The sequence below is a fragment of the Hippopotamus amphibius genome, chromosome 7 (assembly GCF_030028045.1).
Source record: "Hippopotamus amphibius kiboko isolate mHipAmp2 chromosome 7, mHipAmp2.hap2, whole genome shotgun sequence".
NCBI classification, from domain to species: domain Eukaryota; kingdom Metazoa; phylum Chordata; class Mammalia; order Artiodactyla; family Hippopotamidae; genus Hippopotamus; species Hippopotamus amphibius.
The window spans coordinates 45,389,954-45,413,373 of record NC_080192.1 but is presented as its reverse complement, the minus strand read 5'-3'; the positions used below and the strand labels follow the sequence as shown (position 1 = coordinate 45,413,373).

The following is a 23,420-nucleotide window of genomic DNA, read 5'->3' as shown; positions in this document are numbered from 1 at the left end:
ATGTATATATCAAAGCTAAACAACCAAGACTGCCTTTTAAAATATAAAATGTTCACAAACAAAAACTACTCACCACTGACAATCATCATCATTACATGTTCCTGTTAAATCAAAACGGCAGAAACACTGATCGGGTTCAATCATATTACTGTATGATACTGAGCTTAGGGGAAGTTTTTCCTTGGTTCGATAGTATGGACTAAACCTAAGAAGAGAGGCAGAGATGCACATTATGATACTCCATAAATATTCCTTAGAAAATCTTAAATTTTTTCATTTTTTCTTTCTTTGTTAAAGTTCCTGTGCTTTGAGCTTACTATCAAATTACTTAATACCAAAATTAACTCTAGAAAACAACCAGAATATCAAGCCATAGGGACAAACTACTTGTATACCCAGGACATAAATTATCTGAAATAGAAAACAAAACAAAAATATCCTGTATTTTAAAAGCAGTGTTTTCTTACCACATAATAAAATTGCTATATAACATTGGTATTTCTTCCACATACTACCAGCTAACCAAAAAACTAGAGAAAAAGTCTATACTACTTGGTAGGTGCTTTATGACTTTATGATTAAATCATACCAATTTAATAGTCTCACAGCTTCTAAAGAGTCTTAAAAAAAGACAACCTCCCAAAGTTAATCATCTGAAAATGTCAAATCAATTTTATGAAAGCTAGCCAATGCATTCCTTAGAATAACAATAAAATTAAAAAGCAAAAATTAAAAATTCTCATGAGACTCCAGTTATTTTTCCTAAAATCCTTAACAGACAGTAATTTAGAATTCTCCACAATTCCACCAGTAGCCAGAAATCAGGATTTGATAAGAATTAATAAACCCACGTAGTGAGTTAAATCTTGCCTCCTGTTTGGTTCAAGTATGACAACAAGGCACTTAAATTTGTATATTCCCTAAAAGGACAAGTTCATTTTTGAGAGATCATGATTCAGTTTTTTCCCACTGTCATCACACATGCAAGGTTAACCTATCATTAAGAACAAGGAGCAATCATGAAACTCAAGCTTATTGAATCTTTCTTCTATACCTGTAAGACTTAAAAACTAGAAGGGGACTATGGTAGGGTCTAAATGGACATGGCTTCACTTCTGTTGTTTTACTCTGTGCCGTCACAAAATCCACATCCACAGAAATCTCCTGCAAAAGAACAAAGTAATTTCATAAGGCAAATAAGGCTAGGGTGAATTCTAGATTTTATAAAGAATATGAAATGTTCAGTTACCTGACCATGCAAAACCTTGTCTGTAATGCCTGTGGTGGTTTTTAAAATCAGTTGTTTTAAGCTGTCAGCTTTTGAATATAATTTCTGCAATTCACCAATTTTTAACCCTAGAAAAAGTTCTGGTTTTTCTACTGTGTTCTTAGTAGGTTTGTTTATACATTCTTTGTTAGGTGTATCAGTGTGCTTAAGGTTAGGTTTAGTAAAAGAATTGGATTCTAAGAAGGATCTTCTTCTTTCTCTGTTTGAACCAGACAAAATCTCATCATCAACATCATTCTCCTCAGTGTCCAGACTTAATTTATCTTGAGTCAGATCGTGAAGTGAGGGTTGAGGTAAGGAAAATTCAGGTTCCTCTTCCACAAGTGGAGCAATATTTTGCTGTTCCTTTGCTTTAAGAGCCCTGGCTTCTTTTAGTTTCTGAATTTTCAGGGCATATTCATACTCTAGTTTTTGTAATCGTCTTTTTTCCATAGCAATTAGTTCTGCTGAATGCTTTCTTGGACTTGATATTGGAGAATTGTCCAGTCTCATCATTTTGTTTGGCTAGGGGGAAAAATGATATCAATATTTTATATTGCTATGATTTTATAAACAACTTTTAGTAAGATAATTGTGCTATCCCTACAATACAATGGCAACATTATAAAACTAAGTCAATAACAAGAATAAAATTTTATAAACTCCTCTAACAGATTTGCTAGTTTATGATGTACAAAAATAAATAAAATAAAAACAAGCTTCCAAAAATGTGGATGTCATTTAAAAACAAAGCTTTAACCTTATGCTCTTTGAACATGTAGGGAAAAGCATGAATTTTTTATGCATTTCTTACCCTCAAAAGAATCATTAAAACCTTCTCCTTTTCAAACATAAAATATTTCTACAAACAACTTACTCCAAGGCGATCTTGTTCCAGTTTACGTTTTCCTATTTCTTTACTAGCCACTGCCTTTGCCCGAGCAAGTTCTTCTCCATACTTCAGAGTCAAAGCTTTCTTAATTGTAACACGCTGTTGAACTTTGTGAATCTGAAATATAGGGTAATTCCAAAAATGTAAATCTTAGGAGAGGAAATACCTTCTTAAGCATAATAGCTTTAAGGTATTCAACTGAAAATTTAAAATATGCTAATAATATGTCTCAATGGAGAACAATATATGTTAAACATTTTGATGGCTTTGGTTTATGGTTTTAAAAATTTGGCCCATAAAAATGTGCAGTAAACATGAGACTACAATATTTGAATTTAAAAAAAGAACATTACTTGTTCTTGAAGCTTCTTCAAAAACATTCTGTTGACACTGAGAATTTTCTCTGTTGCCTGAAGCTGCTCTGTGAGTTTTGTAATTTTTGTTTCAGCATTTCGAACAGATTCTTTCTTCTTAGCTTCTTGCTGTACTAGATTCTTTAAGACAGATTCATCTTTCATCAAGAGAATCCTTTGGGAAATAACAAAATTCTCATTAATGTTTTTCTAAACTAGTGGACTAACACCATCAGAATAAAAAACTTACAAAGTAACAGCTTTATTTTAAAAAATATGTTTATGATACACAGAGGTGAGTACTTAAACAGAGAAATGTTTTCATATTCATCAATCACACAAGTATTCAGATAGACACTGTTAAATTTTATGAAAGCAACTATGGGTTAATCTTTTTTTTTTGGCCGCACCATGAGGCTTGTGAGATCTTAGTTCCCCGACCAGGGATTGAATGCGGGCTCTCAGTAATGAAAGCAAGAGTCCTAACCACTGGACTGCCAGAGAATTCCCTGCGTCTGATCTTTAAAAAAAAAAAAAAGAAGAAAGTCATGCATCTGAGTAATGTGAATTGCAGCTGAAAAGCTATTAATAGTAAATTTCAATGTAGCCCTAAATGACTCCTGAAAAATGAGAACTTAAGACAGAAAATCGCTATGTTTAGTTTCATTTACAATGCTCCTAATAAACATCTAATAAAATATAATCAAGCAAATTTAATTCACTTACAAACTTCTAACTCATTTCATCTAAAGCAAGGCAAAGAAGAGGAAAAGAAGTTTAATTTTTAAACAATAGACAGATGTAAAGTTTGGAACTGAGAAATAAAAAATCAGGACAAAAAGACAAATTTATGGATACAGATTTTCATCTTTTCAACTACTGAATATTATGATAAAAAAATGAAGCATTTTCCCCAGAAAGATACCATATTTCAAACAGTCACAATACACGACATCTAGAATGAATCATAAAGAGAGAATATGTGATAAGGAGGATAGGGAAGAGAAAGACAATTTTTTAAAATCTTTTCATTTGTTATGAAAGTTATTAAAGAAATGGAATCTAAATGAATTTATTTTAATTTCTTTTAAAACATATGTAATACCATTTCTCATTGATAATTTTGGAGATTTATAGTCACCACAATATTTCATCTATAAGTAACATTTTTCAGACCTCTAATATCAGGATACATCTTAATGTTACTGCATATCATAGTTTTTATAATAACACAATATTTGACCATGTGTCTTACTGAACAGACTAAGTAATGACTATTTCCAATAATCAAGTCTACCTTTAACAATAAAAATATGCTTCCAATAAAGGTATTTCAAAAAACATGCCAGAGGTTTTAAACAAAATTCCAAAGAGGAGTTTCATAAGTGCTTTTAGTAATGAATAAGCCATACATAAATCTGAAGGGGAAAACTCTCTTTTGAAGTCTTGGTATTTTTATTTAAACATTAATACTATTACTTTATGTAAATGTATGATTCAACAAAATGATAGCCTTCTCTAGGTCTACCAAGTATGAAAGAATAGATAATCATATGGTGTACTTATTATTGACATACACCACAAAAATACATCCCTCTAACATAGGAGCATTTAGATACATGCAACATTTAATTAGATAAGGAGACTCACCTATGTTTTTTAAGTTTTGCTTCTGCATCTGTAACCTGCTTAGTAACCATTGCTATCCTGCCAATCCCATCAATTTCTACATCAGAGTTTGCTGGGGATGATGTGCTTGTCTTCAGCTGATCTGATTTAATCAAACGCTGTTTCTCACGACTAAAATAATGAATAAAGATGGATAAATTATACCAAAAAATAAACTGAAATTATTTTTTTAAAGATGCATTCTATCTCACAGTAAAAATACTAAATGACTAACACTGACTAATAACAATGATGACCAATATGCATGACCCAAGCTGGCATTCAAAGCTGACAGTTCTCCTTTATAACAGCTTTTATCTTTTTCTAAGCTGTTTATATCTCAGTGCATCACTGCATTCGAGTTTATAGATGATCATCTGGCTCCCCCTCCTGTGCAAATTATGAAAACATTAACTCTTCATCTTGGATAAAATCATCACCTTTAGTTCCCAATGCCAATAAACTAAATACAGATTACGCACTGAAAATAGCACACACCTTTAAGCTAATTACATAAAATGTCACTTACTTGGCAATCTCTTCCTTTAACAATCTATATTCAATCTTCTTTTCTTCAGGCAAAGCTTCAGGTGTTCGCATGGGATCATTTTCTTTTTCAGATTTTGGAGGTACTTTGGGTTTTGAAGCTTGCTAGAAAATATTTGAAGTCAACCAGCTCAAAACCTTTTATAATCCCACACTAAGATCTATATTTTACTTTATCCAGTGCACATTTATATATTTAGAAATAAATAAATATCTTCATCATTACTTTCTATTTCTTTTTTAAAAAAAACCAACGCTGGCCTTTAACCACCAAATAACTGCACAGCCCACTAAGTAGTCAAGACCTATGATTTGAAAACAATTGAACTATTTCATATCTAAACAACTGTTGTAACTAGGAATAGAGATAGAAGTTGTACTTAGGTGATACACTTTCATAAAAAACTATTTTCTGGTAATATAACACGATTCCAAGACAATAAATTTCCTTAGTACAGAGGATAATTATTCACACAATTTTACAATTTTGCAAAAGGGATTAGTCAGCTGGAAACAAAAATAAAAGGGTTTTTAACAGCTAAATCTATCTAAATTTATACACACTTCATTATATAACTCCTAATAATACAAATACTTAAAATATTTTCATAATTCAATATATTAAAAATCTAAACATCTAAGATATAATTTTCAGGAAAAACAAACTTTAATGACTGTCAATAAATCTTCTTTTCATCTTTCATTTCTGCACTTACCTCAGCAGTTCGTCTTGCTTCTTTAATCATGGACTCCAAACCACCAAAAACACTATTGGTTGACTTGGACGCCTCTCCATCAGATTCACTATCATCTGAATCATTTAGTGTTACAACCACTGATTTATGCTTTGGAAGCTGCAAAGACAACATATCTGTTACTCTTGATGACAAAAGTATCTTAATCCTTTTCTTGGCTCTACCACAATTAGCTTCATGACCTTAAAACAAATCACCTTTCCTGTATAAATTTAAATTCATAAAAATAATGGGTTTCAAGCAGACAGTCTATGGTTCCTTCTGTTTATACTGCACTAATTGACTTTGTCTCACTCCACAGATACTGGTTATATACCAAAAACATAATATATTCTATTGGTTATATTCTCAGTCTTTCTAGACACTATCACCATCATTTTCGTCATTAAGTTTTATTTTCTCCAACTTTCTATAAAGAACCATAATGCAATCTAAATTAACCTTTTAAAGCCAAATAAAAAATGAATAATTCTACATTATTATTAACAAGACTTTTTGACTTTTGTGGTTATATAGAGAGGATAAGTTTACCAAACAGAGGCAAGATTTCAACTTGGCTTTACTTCATTTATTTTACTTTAAAGCCATAAGAAAACAAGGTAGAAAGAAACTGTCATTTTAATCTCCTTAATAAACACTGAAAAACATCATAAATTCTTCCATTACAGTACAGTCATTAATTGAAAAAATATGAGCAAAGATGGGAGGAAAAAAAAATATACATAATTTGCCAAAACTGACTAGAATAGACAGAAAATTTAAATGGACCAATTTATAGAGAACAAAAATTGAGGAAATGACAAAAGAATACCATCTGATGAAAATAATGCTTCCCCCAAAATATTATCATGAACTCTACCAGTTTTCAAGTGAAGAGGCTGCTCCCATTTCACTATTAATAAAAAATAATAAATATATGTTTGTATTTAATAAACTAGGATGTAGGGAATAGGACAACAAAACTACATACAAATTTCTCACAAGCTGTTTAAATAATAGTAAGACTAATTATTTTGCTTGTTTTTACCGAGATCACAGTTCGTGGAAGACGAGGTCCTCTGTGAAACTTTGGGTTCTGTATCCTAGGCTGAGATACTGTATTAATACTGACTATTGATAGATTGCTTCTTGGCACAGGCTGTGAATTGTTCAGAACTGGAGGTGAAGGTGGGTCACTATTACTGGATGTTTCCTAAAGAAGGAAGAGACAGATATGAAGTAATTTTAAATGAAAAGAAATTTCTGTCACCTTTAAAAGTCTTGAGCAAATTAGTATCAGACTTATCCCTACTTTACTGAAAAGCCCAATGAATCCCAAACTAGCAGAGAAAAGTAGGGCTATCTAAAACTAAGCTCAATAGCACCACCTGGAGGTTCAGGTACCTAAATTACCTCTGGCTTGAAAGCTCTTTTATTCGCTAGAGATTTAAGTAGCTCTTCCCGAAGCAGCATTTCTTCCTCTTCTTCCTCATCTGCAAAAGGTGGTTTTGGAGGCTGTTCTGGATCTTCAGGTGGAAGAGGTGGTAAAGGTGGTAGAGGAGGTAGAGGTTCAAGAGAAACACACAAGCCTTCCACATAAGGTTGGCTCAAAGGTGGTATAGACTAGTTATTTTTAAAAAAGAAGAAATGATAATTACTATGCAAGTTTTACCCATTCCAAGCATTTATCTCTAGAGCAACATTAAATTAGAAAAAGGTATATACATCAGGTTATTACTTTATTGTAAGCATAAGTGAACTAAGTTTACTGGAAATCTCAAAACTAACCAAATTCAATATTCAGCCATGAAAAAGTATAATTTTTACCAAAAAAACACGAAAATCAACAATATTTTAAACATTTAATTTATGAACTTCAAGACAGAGAAATCAAATTTTACAGGTTCTATCTCCCTAGATGACTACCTGAAAACAAACAGATACTAAAAACTCAGACACATATGATACTTAAGTAAAAGTCAAAAATTAGGAACCAAAGGCGGGAATAGCCTAGAGTATCTCAAGAATTAAATGTAAAGATCAAAACCACCCTCATAAAATCCTTATGAAATGACTTCTTAGAAATTGTCTACAAAGAAAGTTAATTTTACCCAAATCCCTGAATTTGCACATATTTTTGCTTCAAACACCTTCCAGTATTTCCCTTGGCATTTAAAAGAAATCAAGGAAGAAAGAAAAAATGTTTCTCTCTCACTCTCTGCTCTAATATTCCCCTCATCTTAAACTTCCTAGGAGGACACCAGATATCTACCTAGGAACTGTGAAGTGGCGAGGATCCCACTAACCTATTAAGAGAGATCCAGTGTGATCTCTAGGTTCTTTCAATCTAGAAATAACTTCAGAAATTTTATTTTGTGATTCCCCTACTTTTTTTTCTTTTTCTTTCTTTTTTTAACAGGGGACTCACAGTTCTTTCAAAAGGTAGGGAAAAGAAATTAACTTGCATAGACAATGCTTTTCTTTTACTGAATTTGCACATTAAAAATATCAAAAGAGGAGAAAGGAAAAAGTCTCTAGACGCACCTTAATGCATAAATCCCAATTCCCCCCTTAAAAATATCTAAAACAATAGATAATTCTTATTCTGCTTTGAAATACATTTTCTGAGGAACAAAGAGAAGAAAGAAGGAAACATGCTAAGTACTGAAAGAAAGTCAACATGAGATTACAAATTAGCTGTGAAAAAAATCTACCAAATGGACAGCCTGCCAATAACTAATCAACTGTTTATTCCATAGATTTCATAGCTATTAATTTTTGTAAGCAATTTTTATTTTATGCTCTCTTCAAACCTATTAATTACATGCCAGCCTTTCAAAACAAATTAGAAAAGACACAAGGCAACAAAATTTTCTTAGAAATCTTATCAATCCTTACTTACAGAAACCTGAGGTGGTGGAGGCAAAGAAACAGATGGTGCTGGAGAAAAATACCCCAATGAACATTCAGAGAAAAATGGTGGTTGTACTGGTGAAGGAGCTGTAAAAAAATTTTTTTAAGAGTTCAATAACAGATACATTTTAACAGAAACAAATTTATGATATTTTTGAAGAAATACAACTGCATCTAAGTAGAGCACAAGTGAGATTTTATTAATCTCCAATAAAATATTTAACCTCCATGAGACCACCTCTAACTATTTAAAATTGTCCTTATAGTATTATAAAGTCAGCCATCCACTTAAGCTGATACTTAGTCCCTCAAAACTCTTCATTCTACTTTTCACCTAGTGGTGGTAACAGGGAATAGAGCAAGAAAGACTAGAAACATACTCTTTTTTTTTTTAAATAAACTTTTTAAGAAATAATGAAACAAAAAATTCCCCTGAATCTGCCAAAGTGTCCTAATCATAGGAAAACAGTGATGTGGTGACTCCATTCCACCCTTCATGTGGAGAAAAGTGAAGAGGTGGACTATTTAAATTAGCTAGAAAGCAAATAGAACTAGGAATGAAGTACTATTGTATTTAATCATTAAAAAGTACATGTTTTTCACATTTTAATAATTCTGGGGACTTCCCTGGTGGTCCTGTGGCTAAGACTCCCAATGCAGGGGGCCGAGGTTCAATCCCTGGTCAAGGGACTAGATCCCAAATGCCACAACTAAGAGTTCACATGCCACAACTAAAGATCCCTCATCTGTAACTAAAGATTCCACATGCCGCAACTAAAAAAGATCCCACATGCTGCAATGAAGTTCCCACATGCCTCAATGAAGACCTGATGCAACCAAATAAATAAATATTAATAATTCTGAAATAGTTGCTGATGCATCTCAGTTAAATTGTCAGCATTTCTTCCTTGGTAGCAGATAAAAATATTGATAATTGCACATTTTACCTTCAGTGGTTTCTTAAGACTCACTGAAATGTGACAGATTCAGACTACTCTTGCTACCTAATAACCATATAACCTTAGGGAAAACTAACATATCTTCTTTGTCCCAATTGTCTCTCAAGTCAATATGGATATTAACACATGCCTCATATGGGGCTGACTTGTGGCCCAAATGATGCCATTTGGTTATACACTGCCCTTTAGAACAATTTACTTCTTAAAAACATAAATATCTGTAGTGAATATGACAAAAAGTTAAAATTTACAAAGCTGAGTAGACAGTACATTCTCTGTACAATTTTTTACAAAATTCTTTTAAAAGGGTAGATCATAAAATTATTTCATAGAAATAGAGTAATAATAATATTGTCAATACTTGGGAATTACAATGAATCGTCTCCAAGAACCTGGAAATGAGAAAATTAAAGATTGACCAAAGAGAATTAAATTATGAAACCAAAATGTAAGATTATTAAATATGAATCTAACATAGTAACCTGAAAATGAGCACTTCTGCTAAACATTACCAAATCGTATAGATTTTTCCTTCTCTCTAGACACATTAAAGTAGAATTCTAGTTTAACTTGGTCTCATAATATGACCACTGGAAGAAAAACACTGATCATATGGGCCTTGCAAGTAAGCATTCTAGTTCCTAGAACACAGACTGCATTTGGTTGACTGCCTCAACCTTATGTGTTTTAATTAGTAAGAAAATAACAACTAAAGCAAGTCTCTAGCCCTCAAGGATGGTCACACCCTAAAATGTGCAATCTAACTGCCGTACAGGCTAACAATCCTAACCACCTGATCCTAACACACCACTAGTATCACTTTCCATCTCCCTATTTCTACAGAGTATGATGAAAGGAAGGAAGAAGGAAGCCTAAAAACAAGAAAGATCCATCCCCCCTTTTTTACTGAAGTGAAGAATGCCTTAGATATAAAGATACTTAAGAAAGCAAAGGTTTTGTTTATTTGTTTTTTAAAGCAGTGTTCTCACCTTTCCCACAATCTTTACTTTTTAGATCAAAGAAACAGTTAACAGTAGAACACTACCCTTCTTATTAAAATGCTATATAGAAAGAAATGCCTGGAAATAAAGGTTAATATTACACATTTGAGGTTTGCTCTTGAAGTATTTATAACACCAAACAATGTCTATGGCTGTACAGCCTACCAGCAAATCTCACTTTCATTACACATTTCTTTCAAGGTTTTGGGTAGCTTCGTGACCATTCTCTATTTAATAACTGTGAATATGAAAATGTTTTAAGTTTTAGCTCATACCTGGAGAATTGGTTTCACTATCCGTATCCATAGCAACTTCTTCATAGTTATCATATTGATAAATGCCTCCTCCACTATCAATAGGCTGCTTATCTAAGGATCGTCTCAGGTCAGGATCTGAAGACTAATTACACAAGATTTTTTTTTAGTTTCACAACATTTTCTGTCAATCTATTCTTAGGCTAGAAATTACAAAACAATTAATAGTTATCTTTTACATAGAACAGTATCAAAAATCATGACGATCCAGTTAGAACTGCCTATCACATCTTATTTGGGAAATTCAATATACATGACAGGTACACTGTGGTTGACATTTTACAATTGTCAGACAGAAAATGAAGCTAGCAAGTACTATATATACAGATGAAATCCCCCAGAGTGAGCTGAGCCACTAAATAATCAGATATTCCTCTAGAAAATGACACCAAGATCAAAAATACTAATGGCCTCTCTCTGTAAGTGAAGAAATCAGATAAATGAATTCAAGTCTTATGTAATTAAAACTACATTTAGAATATTGCCCAAATAATCCATTAACATTTTAGTTATGAATAAATTAACGATAACTGAAAACTAAAAGCTTTTGGTCATATGCTTGTAACTTTTCTTTTCTTTTCTTACCTCTTATAATGTTCCACTCGGAGACAATTTATAACAAATTGAAAACTAGCAAAAACCACCCAGATGGACATAAGAGTAACGTACAACTACAATACCTCTCTAAAAAAAGATTCTATCAAAGTGCTTTTTGGAAGTTCAAAGTATAAATACTTACAAAATTCCTCACTTAAGCAAACCTAACTCTTAACTCCCTACAATTAAAGAGCTCTTACTCTTTAATATCCCTCTATTCTTGACAACTGATGGGAACATACTGGATAGCACAGGGAACTCTACCTAATGCACTGTGGTCACCTAAATGGGAGAGAAGTCCAAAAGGGAGGGGTTATCTGTATGTGAATGGCTGATTCATTCTGCTGTGCAGTGGAGGGTAACACAGCATTGTAAAGCAATTATATTCCAATAAAAATTAATTTTAAAAAATCCTTCTATTCTTTAATAATACACCTACAAGTTTAGTCTCAAAGCTCAGAATTCTGAAATTTGTCACTGCTAACAACACTAGATCAATATTAAATCTCCAGTTTACTTCCTGACACCATTCATAAAAGACAATGGCTCACTCAGTTATTATCACTTCTACATAATAAAGGCTCACAAATACTTGACAACTAAACAAAGTCACATGCACTAAGGCTATTACTAGATAATGATTTATCTTTCTTTAAAATAGTTCATATCAATTAATCATGACACATCTCTAATTCTACATTACTGAACAATGGAAAACTAATAGGGAACAGTCATTTTAAGAATAATAAGTCCTGGGACTTCCTAGGTGTCTCAGTGGTTAAGAATCCACCTGCCAATGAAGGGGATACAGGTTCAATCCCTGCTCCAGGAAGATCCCACATGCCACGGAGCAACTAAGCCCGTGTACCACAACTATTGAGCCTGTGTGCCACAACTACTGACACCTACTCGCCTAGAGCCCATGCTCCGCAACAAGAGAAGCCACCACCAGCCCGTGCACCACAATGAAGAGTAGCTCCCGCTCACTGCAACCAGAGAAAGCCCATGAGCAGCAATGAAGACTTAATGCAGCCAATAAATAAATTTATTAAAAAAAAAAAAAAAGTCCTCACTACAACTCAGCAATGCTATTTTCTTCCATATAGAAAATGACAAAAAAACCAAAAGCAGGCTTTTCTAACCATATTATTAGTCTTTCATTTCTTCAATTTCTAATATCTACAACTATAAAAATCAATCATTCTTATTTATAACCTACCTTCCCTTCTCCCTAAAAGAGTTATTTATATAATGAGCTCTATGAAACAAAAGAACTTAGTTGATTGAATGTATGAAATAAAACTATATGGACAGTTAAATTTGAGTAATATTTTGATTTTGTATTTTCGAATTCCTTACTTTACTCCTTGATCTCCTCTTTCCACCAACCAATTTCATGAATCGATTGTACTGCTCTTCTTGATTTGAGAGATCTCGAATTTTTCTGATTTCTTCTTCTCTTTTCCTTCTCTCTTCTTCTTCAGCTTGTTTCCGCTGATCTTCCTCTTTCTGTCTTTCCTGTTCTTTTTGTTGTTGTAGTTTCTTCCATGCCTTTGTTTGCTGCTTCCTCAATGCTTGTTTAGCTTTAAATAAGAAATATAGAAACATCAGTATCTATTAGTTAGAATTTTCTAGAAGATAAAAGAAAATAAGAGCTTTAACAATTATTTTCATTAGTAAGTCATATATACAGCTGCTCCTCTAAGTTCTGTTTATATAGGATTATCCTTCACTCAGGATACAATTCCCCAGCTCCAAAACTTTCTTAATTAAAATTTAGAAACTATACTGATATAGGAAATCAATTAAAAGAGTTTAATAGAAATGATCACCTGTAGTGCTAACTTTTTTGGCCGAATGTGTTTTTGTACTGGTTTTAACTTTTTGCTGTACGGTTTTCATCTTAGTCAGCTTTTCTTTGCTTTCTTTCATCACCTGCTGTTCTTTTTGCTGCCATTTTTTACTGGCTGACTGAAGAGCCAAAAGACGAAGCTGCAATTCAGAGAGCTCCTCTTCATCTTCACCAAGCTTCTTTAAAAAAAGAAATAGTTGCCATTTAAAAATTCTTTGACTTTAAATATATTACCCAGTCAAATCTTTTATAAGATCAGAATTTAAAGTTAGTTTTAAGGCAAATACTTAAATGATAAATATTAATACAAATAAAATAAGGAAACAATAATTTACCATTGCCCTATACTCTAACTCAGTCCCTGTAATACAAACAGAAGAGCAATCTGTAGAGGGTATGTGTGTATATGTAAGTGTGAAGGGTTTTGGGGGGGGGGGGGGCGGCGGGTTGGTACAACTGATGATGGAAAAAAAAAAAAAGTTAAGGGTTAGAGACTGACATTTACCTGCTTGCCAAACAGGAGTAGAAATCTGATGGCAGTGAATGCAAGAAGAAATCCACCCAGGAGAGGTATGGAATGAAGAACAGAGTGGTTCCATAATCATGTGAGTTTACTAGCCTTACAAGCACTACACAGAACAGGCACAGTGAATGTGAAGATTCAAATTTGCAAAATTTTAAAAATATATATTTTATAACGTAATTCTTTAAATCAGTTTTGAAGGAAAAAATATATAAAGATTTGCTTATATTTGAGCATTCTATGTTGTAAAGCTACAGATGTTTATCTGAATAGTGAAAATATTTTCAACACCCAAGACTTCTGCAGGGAAGCTAAACAGGAAAACAGTTTAGGAACAAATGTCTGAGAACTTTTTTCCAACTCAAGTAACTTCTTAATTTCTTTATTCTACTTTTTTTTTTAATTTTTAAAATTAATCTATTCTGTACATTTTAACTAAAATATAACTGAAAATGTCAGGCAACCTAAGCAGAGGTTCTAAACTGGAGTCCATGAGACTTGGGTGGGAGGGAGATAAGGGGGTCCTTTGGCATCCCCACTCCTTGAAGTTAAACACAAAGCTATGTATGTTTTTCCTTTATGTGTATATATGGAAAAGGAGGAGAGACTCAAAAGAGGCTAAGACTCAAAAAAGATTAAGGCCCACTTACCTAGTAACTTTTCCTTATAGGTGAATTGTAATTACATTTTTAAAATCCAATAAATTATTTAAGTCTTAAACATAAAGGAAACAGTAGATCCTACCTAGTGGTTTAACTTTATGCAGACTGTTATAAATCCCTAACTGAACTCCCATCACATATTTCAGTACTTCAGTTTACCCAAACCAGAATATAGTTACTCTTTCCTTTGTTGGGAAATATATGTAACAAATGAGCTCAAAAATTATAAGTCTCTTTTACTCTAAGTCATTTAAACATATCAAATTCTACTGCTTGGTACAGAAGATCTAGAGCCATGCTATCCAAAAATGGGACCAACAAGCCATGTGTGGCTATTTAAATTTAACTAAAATTGAATAAAAACTTTATTTCCTCAGCCACACTAGTCACATTCCAAGTGCTTAACAGCCACAAGTGGCTAACAGCCACCATAGCAGAGAGTGCAGATATAGAACATTTCCATTATTTTAGAAAATTCTATTGGACAATGCTGATCCAGATTTTAACTTAAAAAAGTCATTATTACTGTTCCAGTGAGACTTAAAAGTCTTTGATTATCTTTTGCTACTAGTCCTTTTGGAATGAAAGAGACCACTGATTCTGTCACTCAACTAAATGCTACTTAAAGCAGCTACTTGATCAGCAAGAGTAGTGAGCCTCATTCAAATTCCCTGTTCTGACACCAAAGTCCTATATAACTTTAAGCAAGTCACTTAATCTATGCATATGAACCTTAGATCATCTATAAAAGAGATAATGTCAATCTCCTTATGGAATTATTGTTAGGGTATTCAAAACTATATACATAAATAAACGCACGCACGTGTGTGTGCGTGTGCGTTTGTGTATGTATGTGTGTGGCTGTTACATTACCATCCTTAAATTCAGGACCATCTCTTTCCCAAAGCTTCTAGGCTCTTCGCATCATTTCAATTTACTAACAATAAGTAACTGAAATCTTAGAAGAAGCTGCTGAAACTGCAGATATTTCAGCTCTCTAATTCAACAAACAAAAGGCTTGGGCCAGCGAGTACCTACTACACGTCAAACACAGTGCTTAATGCTCTTGTACTTTATCCTGCTGAACTTCACAACAACCCAGAGAACAGATGACATTAAACTCATTTTGTAAAAAGAAAACAGAAGCAAGCAAAGGCTAAACAGCTTACACAAGATCACTCAGCTAATAAGAGAAGCTAGAATTGGATACTGGGTCAAGGTCTGTCTAACTCCAAAGCCTTCTCACATAATCCCTCGAAATTAGGAAAAGAAAATCTCTGGAGGAAAATTAGAAGTTTCAAAAAACAAACAAGCAAAAGGATCATCTATAGATACATATAACATTTCAATTAAATATAATTTAATTGAACCCAGTGGAGATATTTCAAGATGTCTCTCCAAATTTTCTTATCTTTTAAGGCTTATATCCAAACAGAGGTACAGCAATAATGGAGGAAAAAAAAAAAAAAAGAGTGAAAAACAAGACAATTTCCCTTTCAAATGAACAGAGTAAAACAGTGCAAGAATCAGTCTTACAGAGATATCCAATCTCACAAAGCAATATCTTACCTTTTCAGATAGAATATCTGAGGCACTAATTCTTCTTGTTAAATTTTGTTCCTTATCTTCTAATCCTTTAAAATAAAACAGCATACTTTGAATGCTTTAAAGGATTGCTACAATCAATTTAAAATAAAATGCTACATGACATTCACTAGTAAGTATTTTAAACGGTGTCATTAAAGGATCTCATTTTCTCAAGATCTCAACCGAAAGGAAAGAATGTTGTTAGAGAGAATGAAAATCTGAACAAACTTTCCATATCAGCCTCATTTCTGAAAGTTATAAGGCAAAAACAATTCAAAATATTAAATTATAAACTAAAACTGCACTATGGTAAAAATGACTTAACTACAAATAATTATTTCAAATAAGAACAGAATTTATAGAGTAGATAGACAAGAAACAAAGTGTCATTACTGAATAGATAATACACAGAAAAGAATATATGATGATTAATTGAGATCTCAAAAGTTGAAATGAATTCAACACTCAGAGACTGTACTGGAGTTAGTCATTAAAGAAATGTCCTAGGGACCTGGCCAAAAAGTAGAAGAAAAAAAAACAAACAAAAAGAAAGGAAGACATGTCCTTTATTTATCCAGAAAAGTATCAGCAGAAGTAAGTATCAACAAAATTAAGTCCTTCCACACGTTCCAGAATTCTAGCCTTGGGTGCAGGTTTCTGATTAAGTTAATACAAAATCTTATTTACATATTATCTAATCTATGACAGCTCTACAAATCACAAAATAAAAGTATAGTACATACTTAACAGTACTGAGAGAGACACTTTCATAGCTAAAACAGATTAGGTTAAAAACCAAGAAAATCTTTCCTCAAGATGACACAAATGAATTTGCAAAGCCAGGATTCAAACTAAGTCTAAACTCCAAGCCTAGTTTTCTTCCCCTATAATACCACTGCCAGTGTTTCAAACATCCTAATTTGATTGCTCAAGAAGATCTACTGTATCTCACGCATTTTTACCCATTTAATATGTAATCCTGCACTACCATTTTTATTAGATTCCAATCTTTTTTCATGTGCCACTGACAAGGTTTTTGAGTGTTGCTTCCCTAACAACATTTGCCCATAAGCCCTGTGGTTTTTATTGTGCAATTTTGCAGTGTAGTGATTTTCAGGAATGCATATGTCACCTTACAACAAAACTGACCATATTTCAAAGAATACCAGAATAGTAATAACCATTAGACAAAAATGAACAAGAAAAAAAAAAAATAAAGACAATAATAAATGTAGAAAGAACTAAACCTCTACATGAGAAGAAACCTATGAGTTTCATTAAGTCGTGATGTGGCTCTCTCTCATCTATAAAAGGTGGCAGCACCTCCCTTTAAGGGAGCATAGAGGCAACTGTCCACTAAGCTGGCAGATACCTAAGGAACACAACGTCACCTGAAAAACAAGCACAAATCATAAATTTCAGACCATAAATCTAACTTTACAGAAAGATTAATAAAAGCAGGTTATGGTTTAAATGACCAAGTGTGTAGTTTGGTCCTTTTGTCCTACCACTGTCATGGATCTCTATAATAATAATATTATTTCAATTCTTACTCAATACTTCCAAAATGAAAATTGGTCTTCTTCAGTCATGCAGTATTTTTTAAATTATTACCTGAAATTCTAAACTGAGCTAGAGACAATCAGGATATAGGTGCTAGTTAAAACCATAATAACTGAGAACACCCAAGGAGAATAGAACAGAGGACATCAACAATCAAGAAGTTACAAAGGAAAAGTATTTTTTTAAAAAACAAAAAAGGAAAATCACAAAGCTGTAAGAAATTACCGATACGTACAGTAGCACAGAAACCCAAAATTTCAAGGTTAGTGAGAAAAAAATCACTGAATATAATAAATGTGTCTACTCCCTATAGAATACTCTCAACATAGCAGCCCGAGTGATCCTTTGAGAATATAAAACAAATTATGCCAGTCCTTTGCTCAAGACCCTTTAACAGCTCCTATTTCACTCAGAATAAAAACCAAAGTTCTTATAAGATACTACATGATCTGCCCCAACCCATTATCTCTGACCTCTTCTCTCCCACTACTCATCTCCCTTCACTCTCTCCTCTTCAGTTGCACTGGTTTTCCTGTTATTCCCCCAAAATGCCAGTACCCTTCTCCCTAAGGGTCATTACTCTAGTTCAGTGATTCTCAAAATTCAGCAGGTGTCAGAATCAACAGGAGGACTTGTTAAATACAGATTGCTGGACCCTATTTCTAGAGTTTCCAATTTAGTAGATTTGGGATATGGCCTTAGAATTTGCATTTCTATCAAGTTCCCAGGTAAAGGAAGGTCCAAGGACCGAAGTTAGAAAATTAATGCTCTAGCTATTTATTCTCTTTGCCTAGAAACCTCTTTTCCCCAGATATCCATTTGGCTATTCCCCCACCATCTTCAAAGCCTTTGTTTAAATCTCACCTTCAAATTCAGGCTCTCCTGATACCCATTAACACTGCAGCCTGTACCCACTATCTCCATCCTAACTTACTTACTGCTACGCTTTTTCTCTCTCTACAACTATTATTTACTCATCATATTTACCGTCTCCTCTTCTTAAAATGCAAGCCCATGAGGGCATAAATGACTGTCTATTTTCCACCAATGTATTTCCAAGAGCCTGGAAAAAAAATGCTCAACTAATTTTTGAATAAATGGAAGAATGAAATAAAAAAATGAATGAAAATGAAAAATTAATTTTGCAATTAGGTTAAAGTAACCTTGCCATGAGTAGTTTCAGTATTCTGGTAGGGGCAGAAAAGCAAACCTCATTGACTTAAGAAGGAGTGAGAGGTAAAGTGAAAGAAATCAGCTAGATTAGCTTTTCAGGAAGTCTGGATGAAAAGACAGAAGTTAAGGGACAATGCAGAATGAGGAGGAGGAACTGTTTAAATTTGGGGATGGAAAACTCAAATGTGTTATATAAGTACTCCATAAGAGAAAGTGGTTAAAGATGAAACTGAATAAACAACTCCTGGAGCAAGGTCCCAGAGAAGGTAGAAATCAGAGCCAGGAATCAGGTTAAAACAAAGTGGTCATAAACAACAAGAGGGTCACCACTTCCTCAGAAGAGAAGAACTGAAATGAAACTTGAAATGGATATAAGTTTACAATCAGGAAGTGAAAAGTGAGAAGTTGAGGAAGATCACCTGAAATAGAACGCAAGCTCTTAGGCTGACAATAGGGATAAAGGTTGAGTAAAAGGTTTATAGAAGAGTCACTGAGAGAAATAGGGGAAAAAGCTGACCCACAACAGTCGAAAAGTTTAATGGCAGAGCTGAGTCATGCTGAAGAGTGGGCGAGGAGGAAGCATGTGTTCTGACACTTATCAGTATAATTTATTGATTTAGATAAATTTTAGCTTTTTCGGTTTTCCTCCAATCCCTCTTCTATACTGCTGTTTGTTATTTTCCTAAAACAGACATCTGACCACACCATTTTCCTGTTTAAAAATATTTGATGGCCCACCTGAGGTTTAAAGAAAATCTAAATTTAGCAAGACAGTCAATGCCCTTTGCATTTCAGTCGCAACCTGTACTTTTATAAATTTATATCCAACTCCCCAAAACATACATATATTTCACATTGCACCCATATCAGCTCAATCTCAATATCCCTTAAAAGTTCTCTGTGCTTTCAACTGCTCATTTGGTTCCTTCTGACTTCCCAAGTGGAAAAGATTCATCCTCCAAGACACATATCAAACACTTCCATCACAATGAAAACTTCCTAAATCCAAATGAAAATATTTGATCCTTCCTTTGTATTATTGCAGGCTTTTATAACCCTTATTATACTCCATGATATTTATGTGTCTTTTCTATCCCACTGGGGTATAATTTTCAAAACTGCCTATCTGGAATCACAGTGCTAAATTGAAGAGGAAAAAACATGTCCCTAAGACTGTGTAACCAAAACTAGTCACCACTCAGGTCTGTAACCAAATTTACACCACATGGGTTGCCTTGAAAATTTCAAATATAACATAGTCTCAAATCAAAAGTCTACTACTTAGTCCTTGGCAGCAGCAAAAGCAAATCCTCTGTAGGAAATTCACCTTTGTACAGGCCTCCAAAAATCCCCACCAAAAAAATTCAAAGGAAAATAAACACCCTACTTTAAAAAAAAAATACAAAACAAAACCAAAAAACACTTAACATTCAAGAAAAGAAGGTACCAAAAATGAGAGAGAGAGCAGAGAGAGCAAACATCAGAAATTAGATCCAGATACTGGAAACGAGCAGGCAAAGGGGAACGCCAAAACAAACCCATAATTAACATGTTTAAAGAAATAAAGATAAATTTGAAAAACAGAGAGAAGAAAATAAAAATCAATGACCAAAAAACAAAACAAAAATGAAACACTAAAATACAAACTGTAACTGAAATTTAAAATTCAATAGGTGGGCTTAAGGCCAATCAGACACAGATAAAGAGAATTGGGTGAACTGAAAGATACATCAGAGGAAATTTTGCAGAATGTAGCAGAGTTACAAACAGATGGAAACTTAAGAGAAACTGAGAGAAATGGAAGATAAAGATGATTTAACATAACATACAACTATAAAGAGTTCCAAAAAAGAAAGAGAATGGGACAATATTTTAAGAGATAATGACAATTTTCAGAATCAATGAAAACTAGAAGCAAAAACAAATCCCAAGTTGAACAACAAAAAGTCTGTAATTAACACATCATAGTTAAACTACAGAATATCAAGACAAAAATAGGGTCTTTAAAGCAGCTAGAGAAAAATGATGGATTACTACCTTCAAATGAGAAACTATTAAGACTGATAGCTGACTTTTCAAAATCAACAGTAGAAGCCAGAAAATATCTTCAATATATTGAAAATACAATCAATCAATCTAGAATTCTAAACCTAGGAAAACTGTCTTTAAAAGAGTGTAAACAGAAATAAGTTTTTCATATAGCAGACACAAACTAAAGGAAATTCTTAAAAATGTATTTTAAGCGTAAGTGATTCTAAATATAGAAGGAAAAGTGAGCCAAGAAAGTGTTAAATACATGGGCAAAGGTAGGCAAATATTGGTCCTTGTATATCAGGGAGAGGGTAAATAACTTGATAAACTTTAAACATTGATAAGAATTCATGTTACTATTCCTAAAGGAATCAATATGAGACCAAAAACTTTGTACCTAACTTGCAAACCAGTAAAAGAAAAAAGAAAAAAAAAAAAACTATTAAAAAAAAAAAATCAGAAGAGGTAAGGAAGAAAAAAAAGAACAAAAGGAATAAATACAAATATCAGTAATCATGAAAAAAATGTGAACAAACTATATATTCTTGTTAAAAGACAAAGATTGTTGGGTTAAATTACAAATGAAATCCAGCTCCACACAATGTACAAGTAACATTTGGGTCATGAAGGTACAGAAAGACTGAAAGGATGGAAAGTGATATACAAAGCATATATACTTATCAAGAGAAAGATGGTGTGGCTATTAATATGAGACAAAATAGTCATTTAGGCAAAAACATTACTAGAGATAGAGGTCACTATATAATAATGAGAATAAGTCAACTCCCCAGCCTCAAACTGTTTATTAAAGCAAAAACTGAAAATCAGAAATCCACCACCATACTGGCAGATTTGAGCAAGCCTCTCAGCAACTGACAGATCAAGCAGATCAAAAAATGTTCACATCTTAGAAGGAAACTGTGAAGATAAAAGCTTGATCTAACAATCCAAACATTCCTTTCAAACACACAAAAACAGTTACAAAAATCGATCACATACTAAACAATAAAGCAAGTCTCTACAAACATTTCAAAAGATTGGTACCATACAGATCTCATTCTTTGACAATGGGATTCACTTAGAAGTCAATAATAAAAAACACAGCTAAAAAAAGTACATGTTTGGAAGTTAAGAAACACACTTCCAAATAGCCTACAGGCCAAAGAACAACAAAAACTAGAGAATATTTAGAACTGAATGAAAAAAATTTACATATCACAAACTGAGATGCAGCTAAAGTAGAAATTTCATAGCCCAAAATGATGTTAATAGTAGAGAGGCTAAAAGTTAATGAGTTTTAAAAGCTGTGGACTTATTTCTGGGGAAATTTTTAAAAGATAAGGGGCGATATAATTTATAAATGCAACTAATAATAAAAAGGTAACAATAACAGTATAAACTATACAACTTACAGGAAACAAACACATTACTAGAAAAGCACAGTTTACCTAAACTGCCTTAACCAGCAATAGAAAACATGAACAGTCAGCAGTTTAAAACCTTCCCAGAAAAAACTCCATCCTGGCCCAGATAATTTTACCAGCAAGATCTACCAAATATCCCAAGAATGATTCCAAGCTTAAATTATTCCAGAGAATAAAGAGGAAACCACTCCCCAATTCATTCTGAGCATCATAACCTTACACTAAAACATGTAAGGAAAAAGAAGGAACAAAACTACAGGCTATGAAACTAAATAAAAAATTCTAAACAAAACATTAGCAAACCTTTATTTATGAAAGTTTCATAATCACCCAAAACTGGAAGACCCAAATGTCCCTGAAGTGGGAAATGGATAAACAAACTGTAGCACAGACATACAATGGGACATTCAGCCATAAAGCAGAATGAAGTACTGACATATGCAACCACATGGATCAATCTCAAATACACTACACTAAGTGAAAGAAGCTAGGGTTAAAAGGCAATGTTCTATATGACTCCATTTACATGACATTCTGGAACAGGCAAAAGTACATGGTCAGAAAACACACCAGTGGCTACCACACACGGTTGGTGGCATGAGGGAATCGGTGGGAGTTAATGGAATTGTTCTATATCTTAACAGTGATGGCTAACAATGGTTACCCAAATGCTTTCATTTGTCAAAGCTCAAGAAATTATACAGTTAAATGGGTAAACTTTTACTGTATATAAATCATACATTCATAAAAAAGAGGAAAAGAAAAAATTAACAAACCAAATCCATGATGTATAAAAGTGATATATCATGAACTGGATTTATCCCAATCATATAAGGGTGGTTTAACACTACAAAAATCAATCAATGAACCTGGTGTACCCCCCCAAAAAAAAAAAAAAAGAAAAAAAAAGAAAAGTAATGAGGGGTTCATTGCAAGTCTTCTTTAAGCTTGAATTTGCTCAAGATAAAACATTTATTGAAAAAAGAGATATACATATAGCAGAGAGATATTAAGAAATTATATAGCCCTTATAATTTACATATAAATTTGGAACAGAATAAAAATAATTATATACATGTAAAAAAAAAAATCAATCAATATACTCCATTACACTAATAAATTAAAGAACAAAATTAGATGCTCTTCTCCATAATGAAAAAAGATTTGATAAACTTCAACATCCATTTATGCTGAAATTTTCAAACAAGGAATGGGGGGTGAGGGGAGGAGGGTGAACACTTCATTTTCCCAATAAAGGACTCCAACAAAAAACTTAATCAACAACAAGTTTAAAAGTAAAAGTCAAGGAAGGGAGGGAATACGGGGATATGTGTATAAAAACAGATGATTGAACCTGGTGT

At 33.0% G+C, this 23,420-nt stretch overlaps 1 protein-coding gene across 3 annotated transcripts in view; it reads right to left on the bottom strand.

Moving 5' to 3' along the window:
- Window positions 1-23,420, bottom strand: part of ZFC3H1 (zinc finger C3H1-type containing) — a 49,365-nt gene that overhangs the window by 19,525 nt on the left and 6,420 nt on the right. For 2 of the 3 annotated variants that reach the window (XM_057741630.1, XM_057741632.1), the window contains exons 3-17: window positions 15,851-15,915; window positions 13,077-13,275; window positions 12,604-12,827; window positions 10,609-10,732; window positions 8,363-8,460; window positions 6,874-7,083; window positions 6,509-6,673; window positions 5,443-5,580; window positions 4,710-4,831; window positions 4,163-4,312; window positions 2,513-2,687; window positions 2,145-2,276; window positions 1,250-1,792; window positions 1,055-1,164; window positions 74-205 (exon numbers count right to left, since the gene is read on the bottom strand). In XM_057741630.1, the coding sequence (XP_057597613.1) occupies window positions 74-205; window positions 1,055-1,164; window positions 1,250-1,792; window positions 2,145-2,276; window positions 2,513-2,687; window positions 4,163-4,312; window positions 4,710-4,831; window positions 5,443-5,580; window positions 6,509-6,673; window positions 6,874-7,083; window positions 8,363-8,460; window positions 10,609-10,732; window positions 12,604-12,827; window positions 13,077-13,275; window positions 15,851-15,915 (2,587 nt within the window). The remainder of the gene's footprint in view (window positions 1-73; window positions 206-1,054; window positions 1,165-1,249; window positions 1,793-2,144; window positions 2,277-2,512; window positions 2,688-4,162; window positions 4,313-4,709; window positions 4,832-5,442; window positions 5,581-6,508; window positions 6,674-6,873; window positions 7,084-8,362; window positions 8,461-10,608; window positions 10,733-12,603; window positions 12,828-13,076; window positions 13,276-15,850; window positions 15,916-23,420) is intronic. The other variant, XM_057741631.1, reaches the window with a different exon arrangement.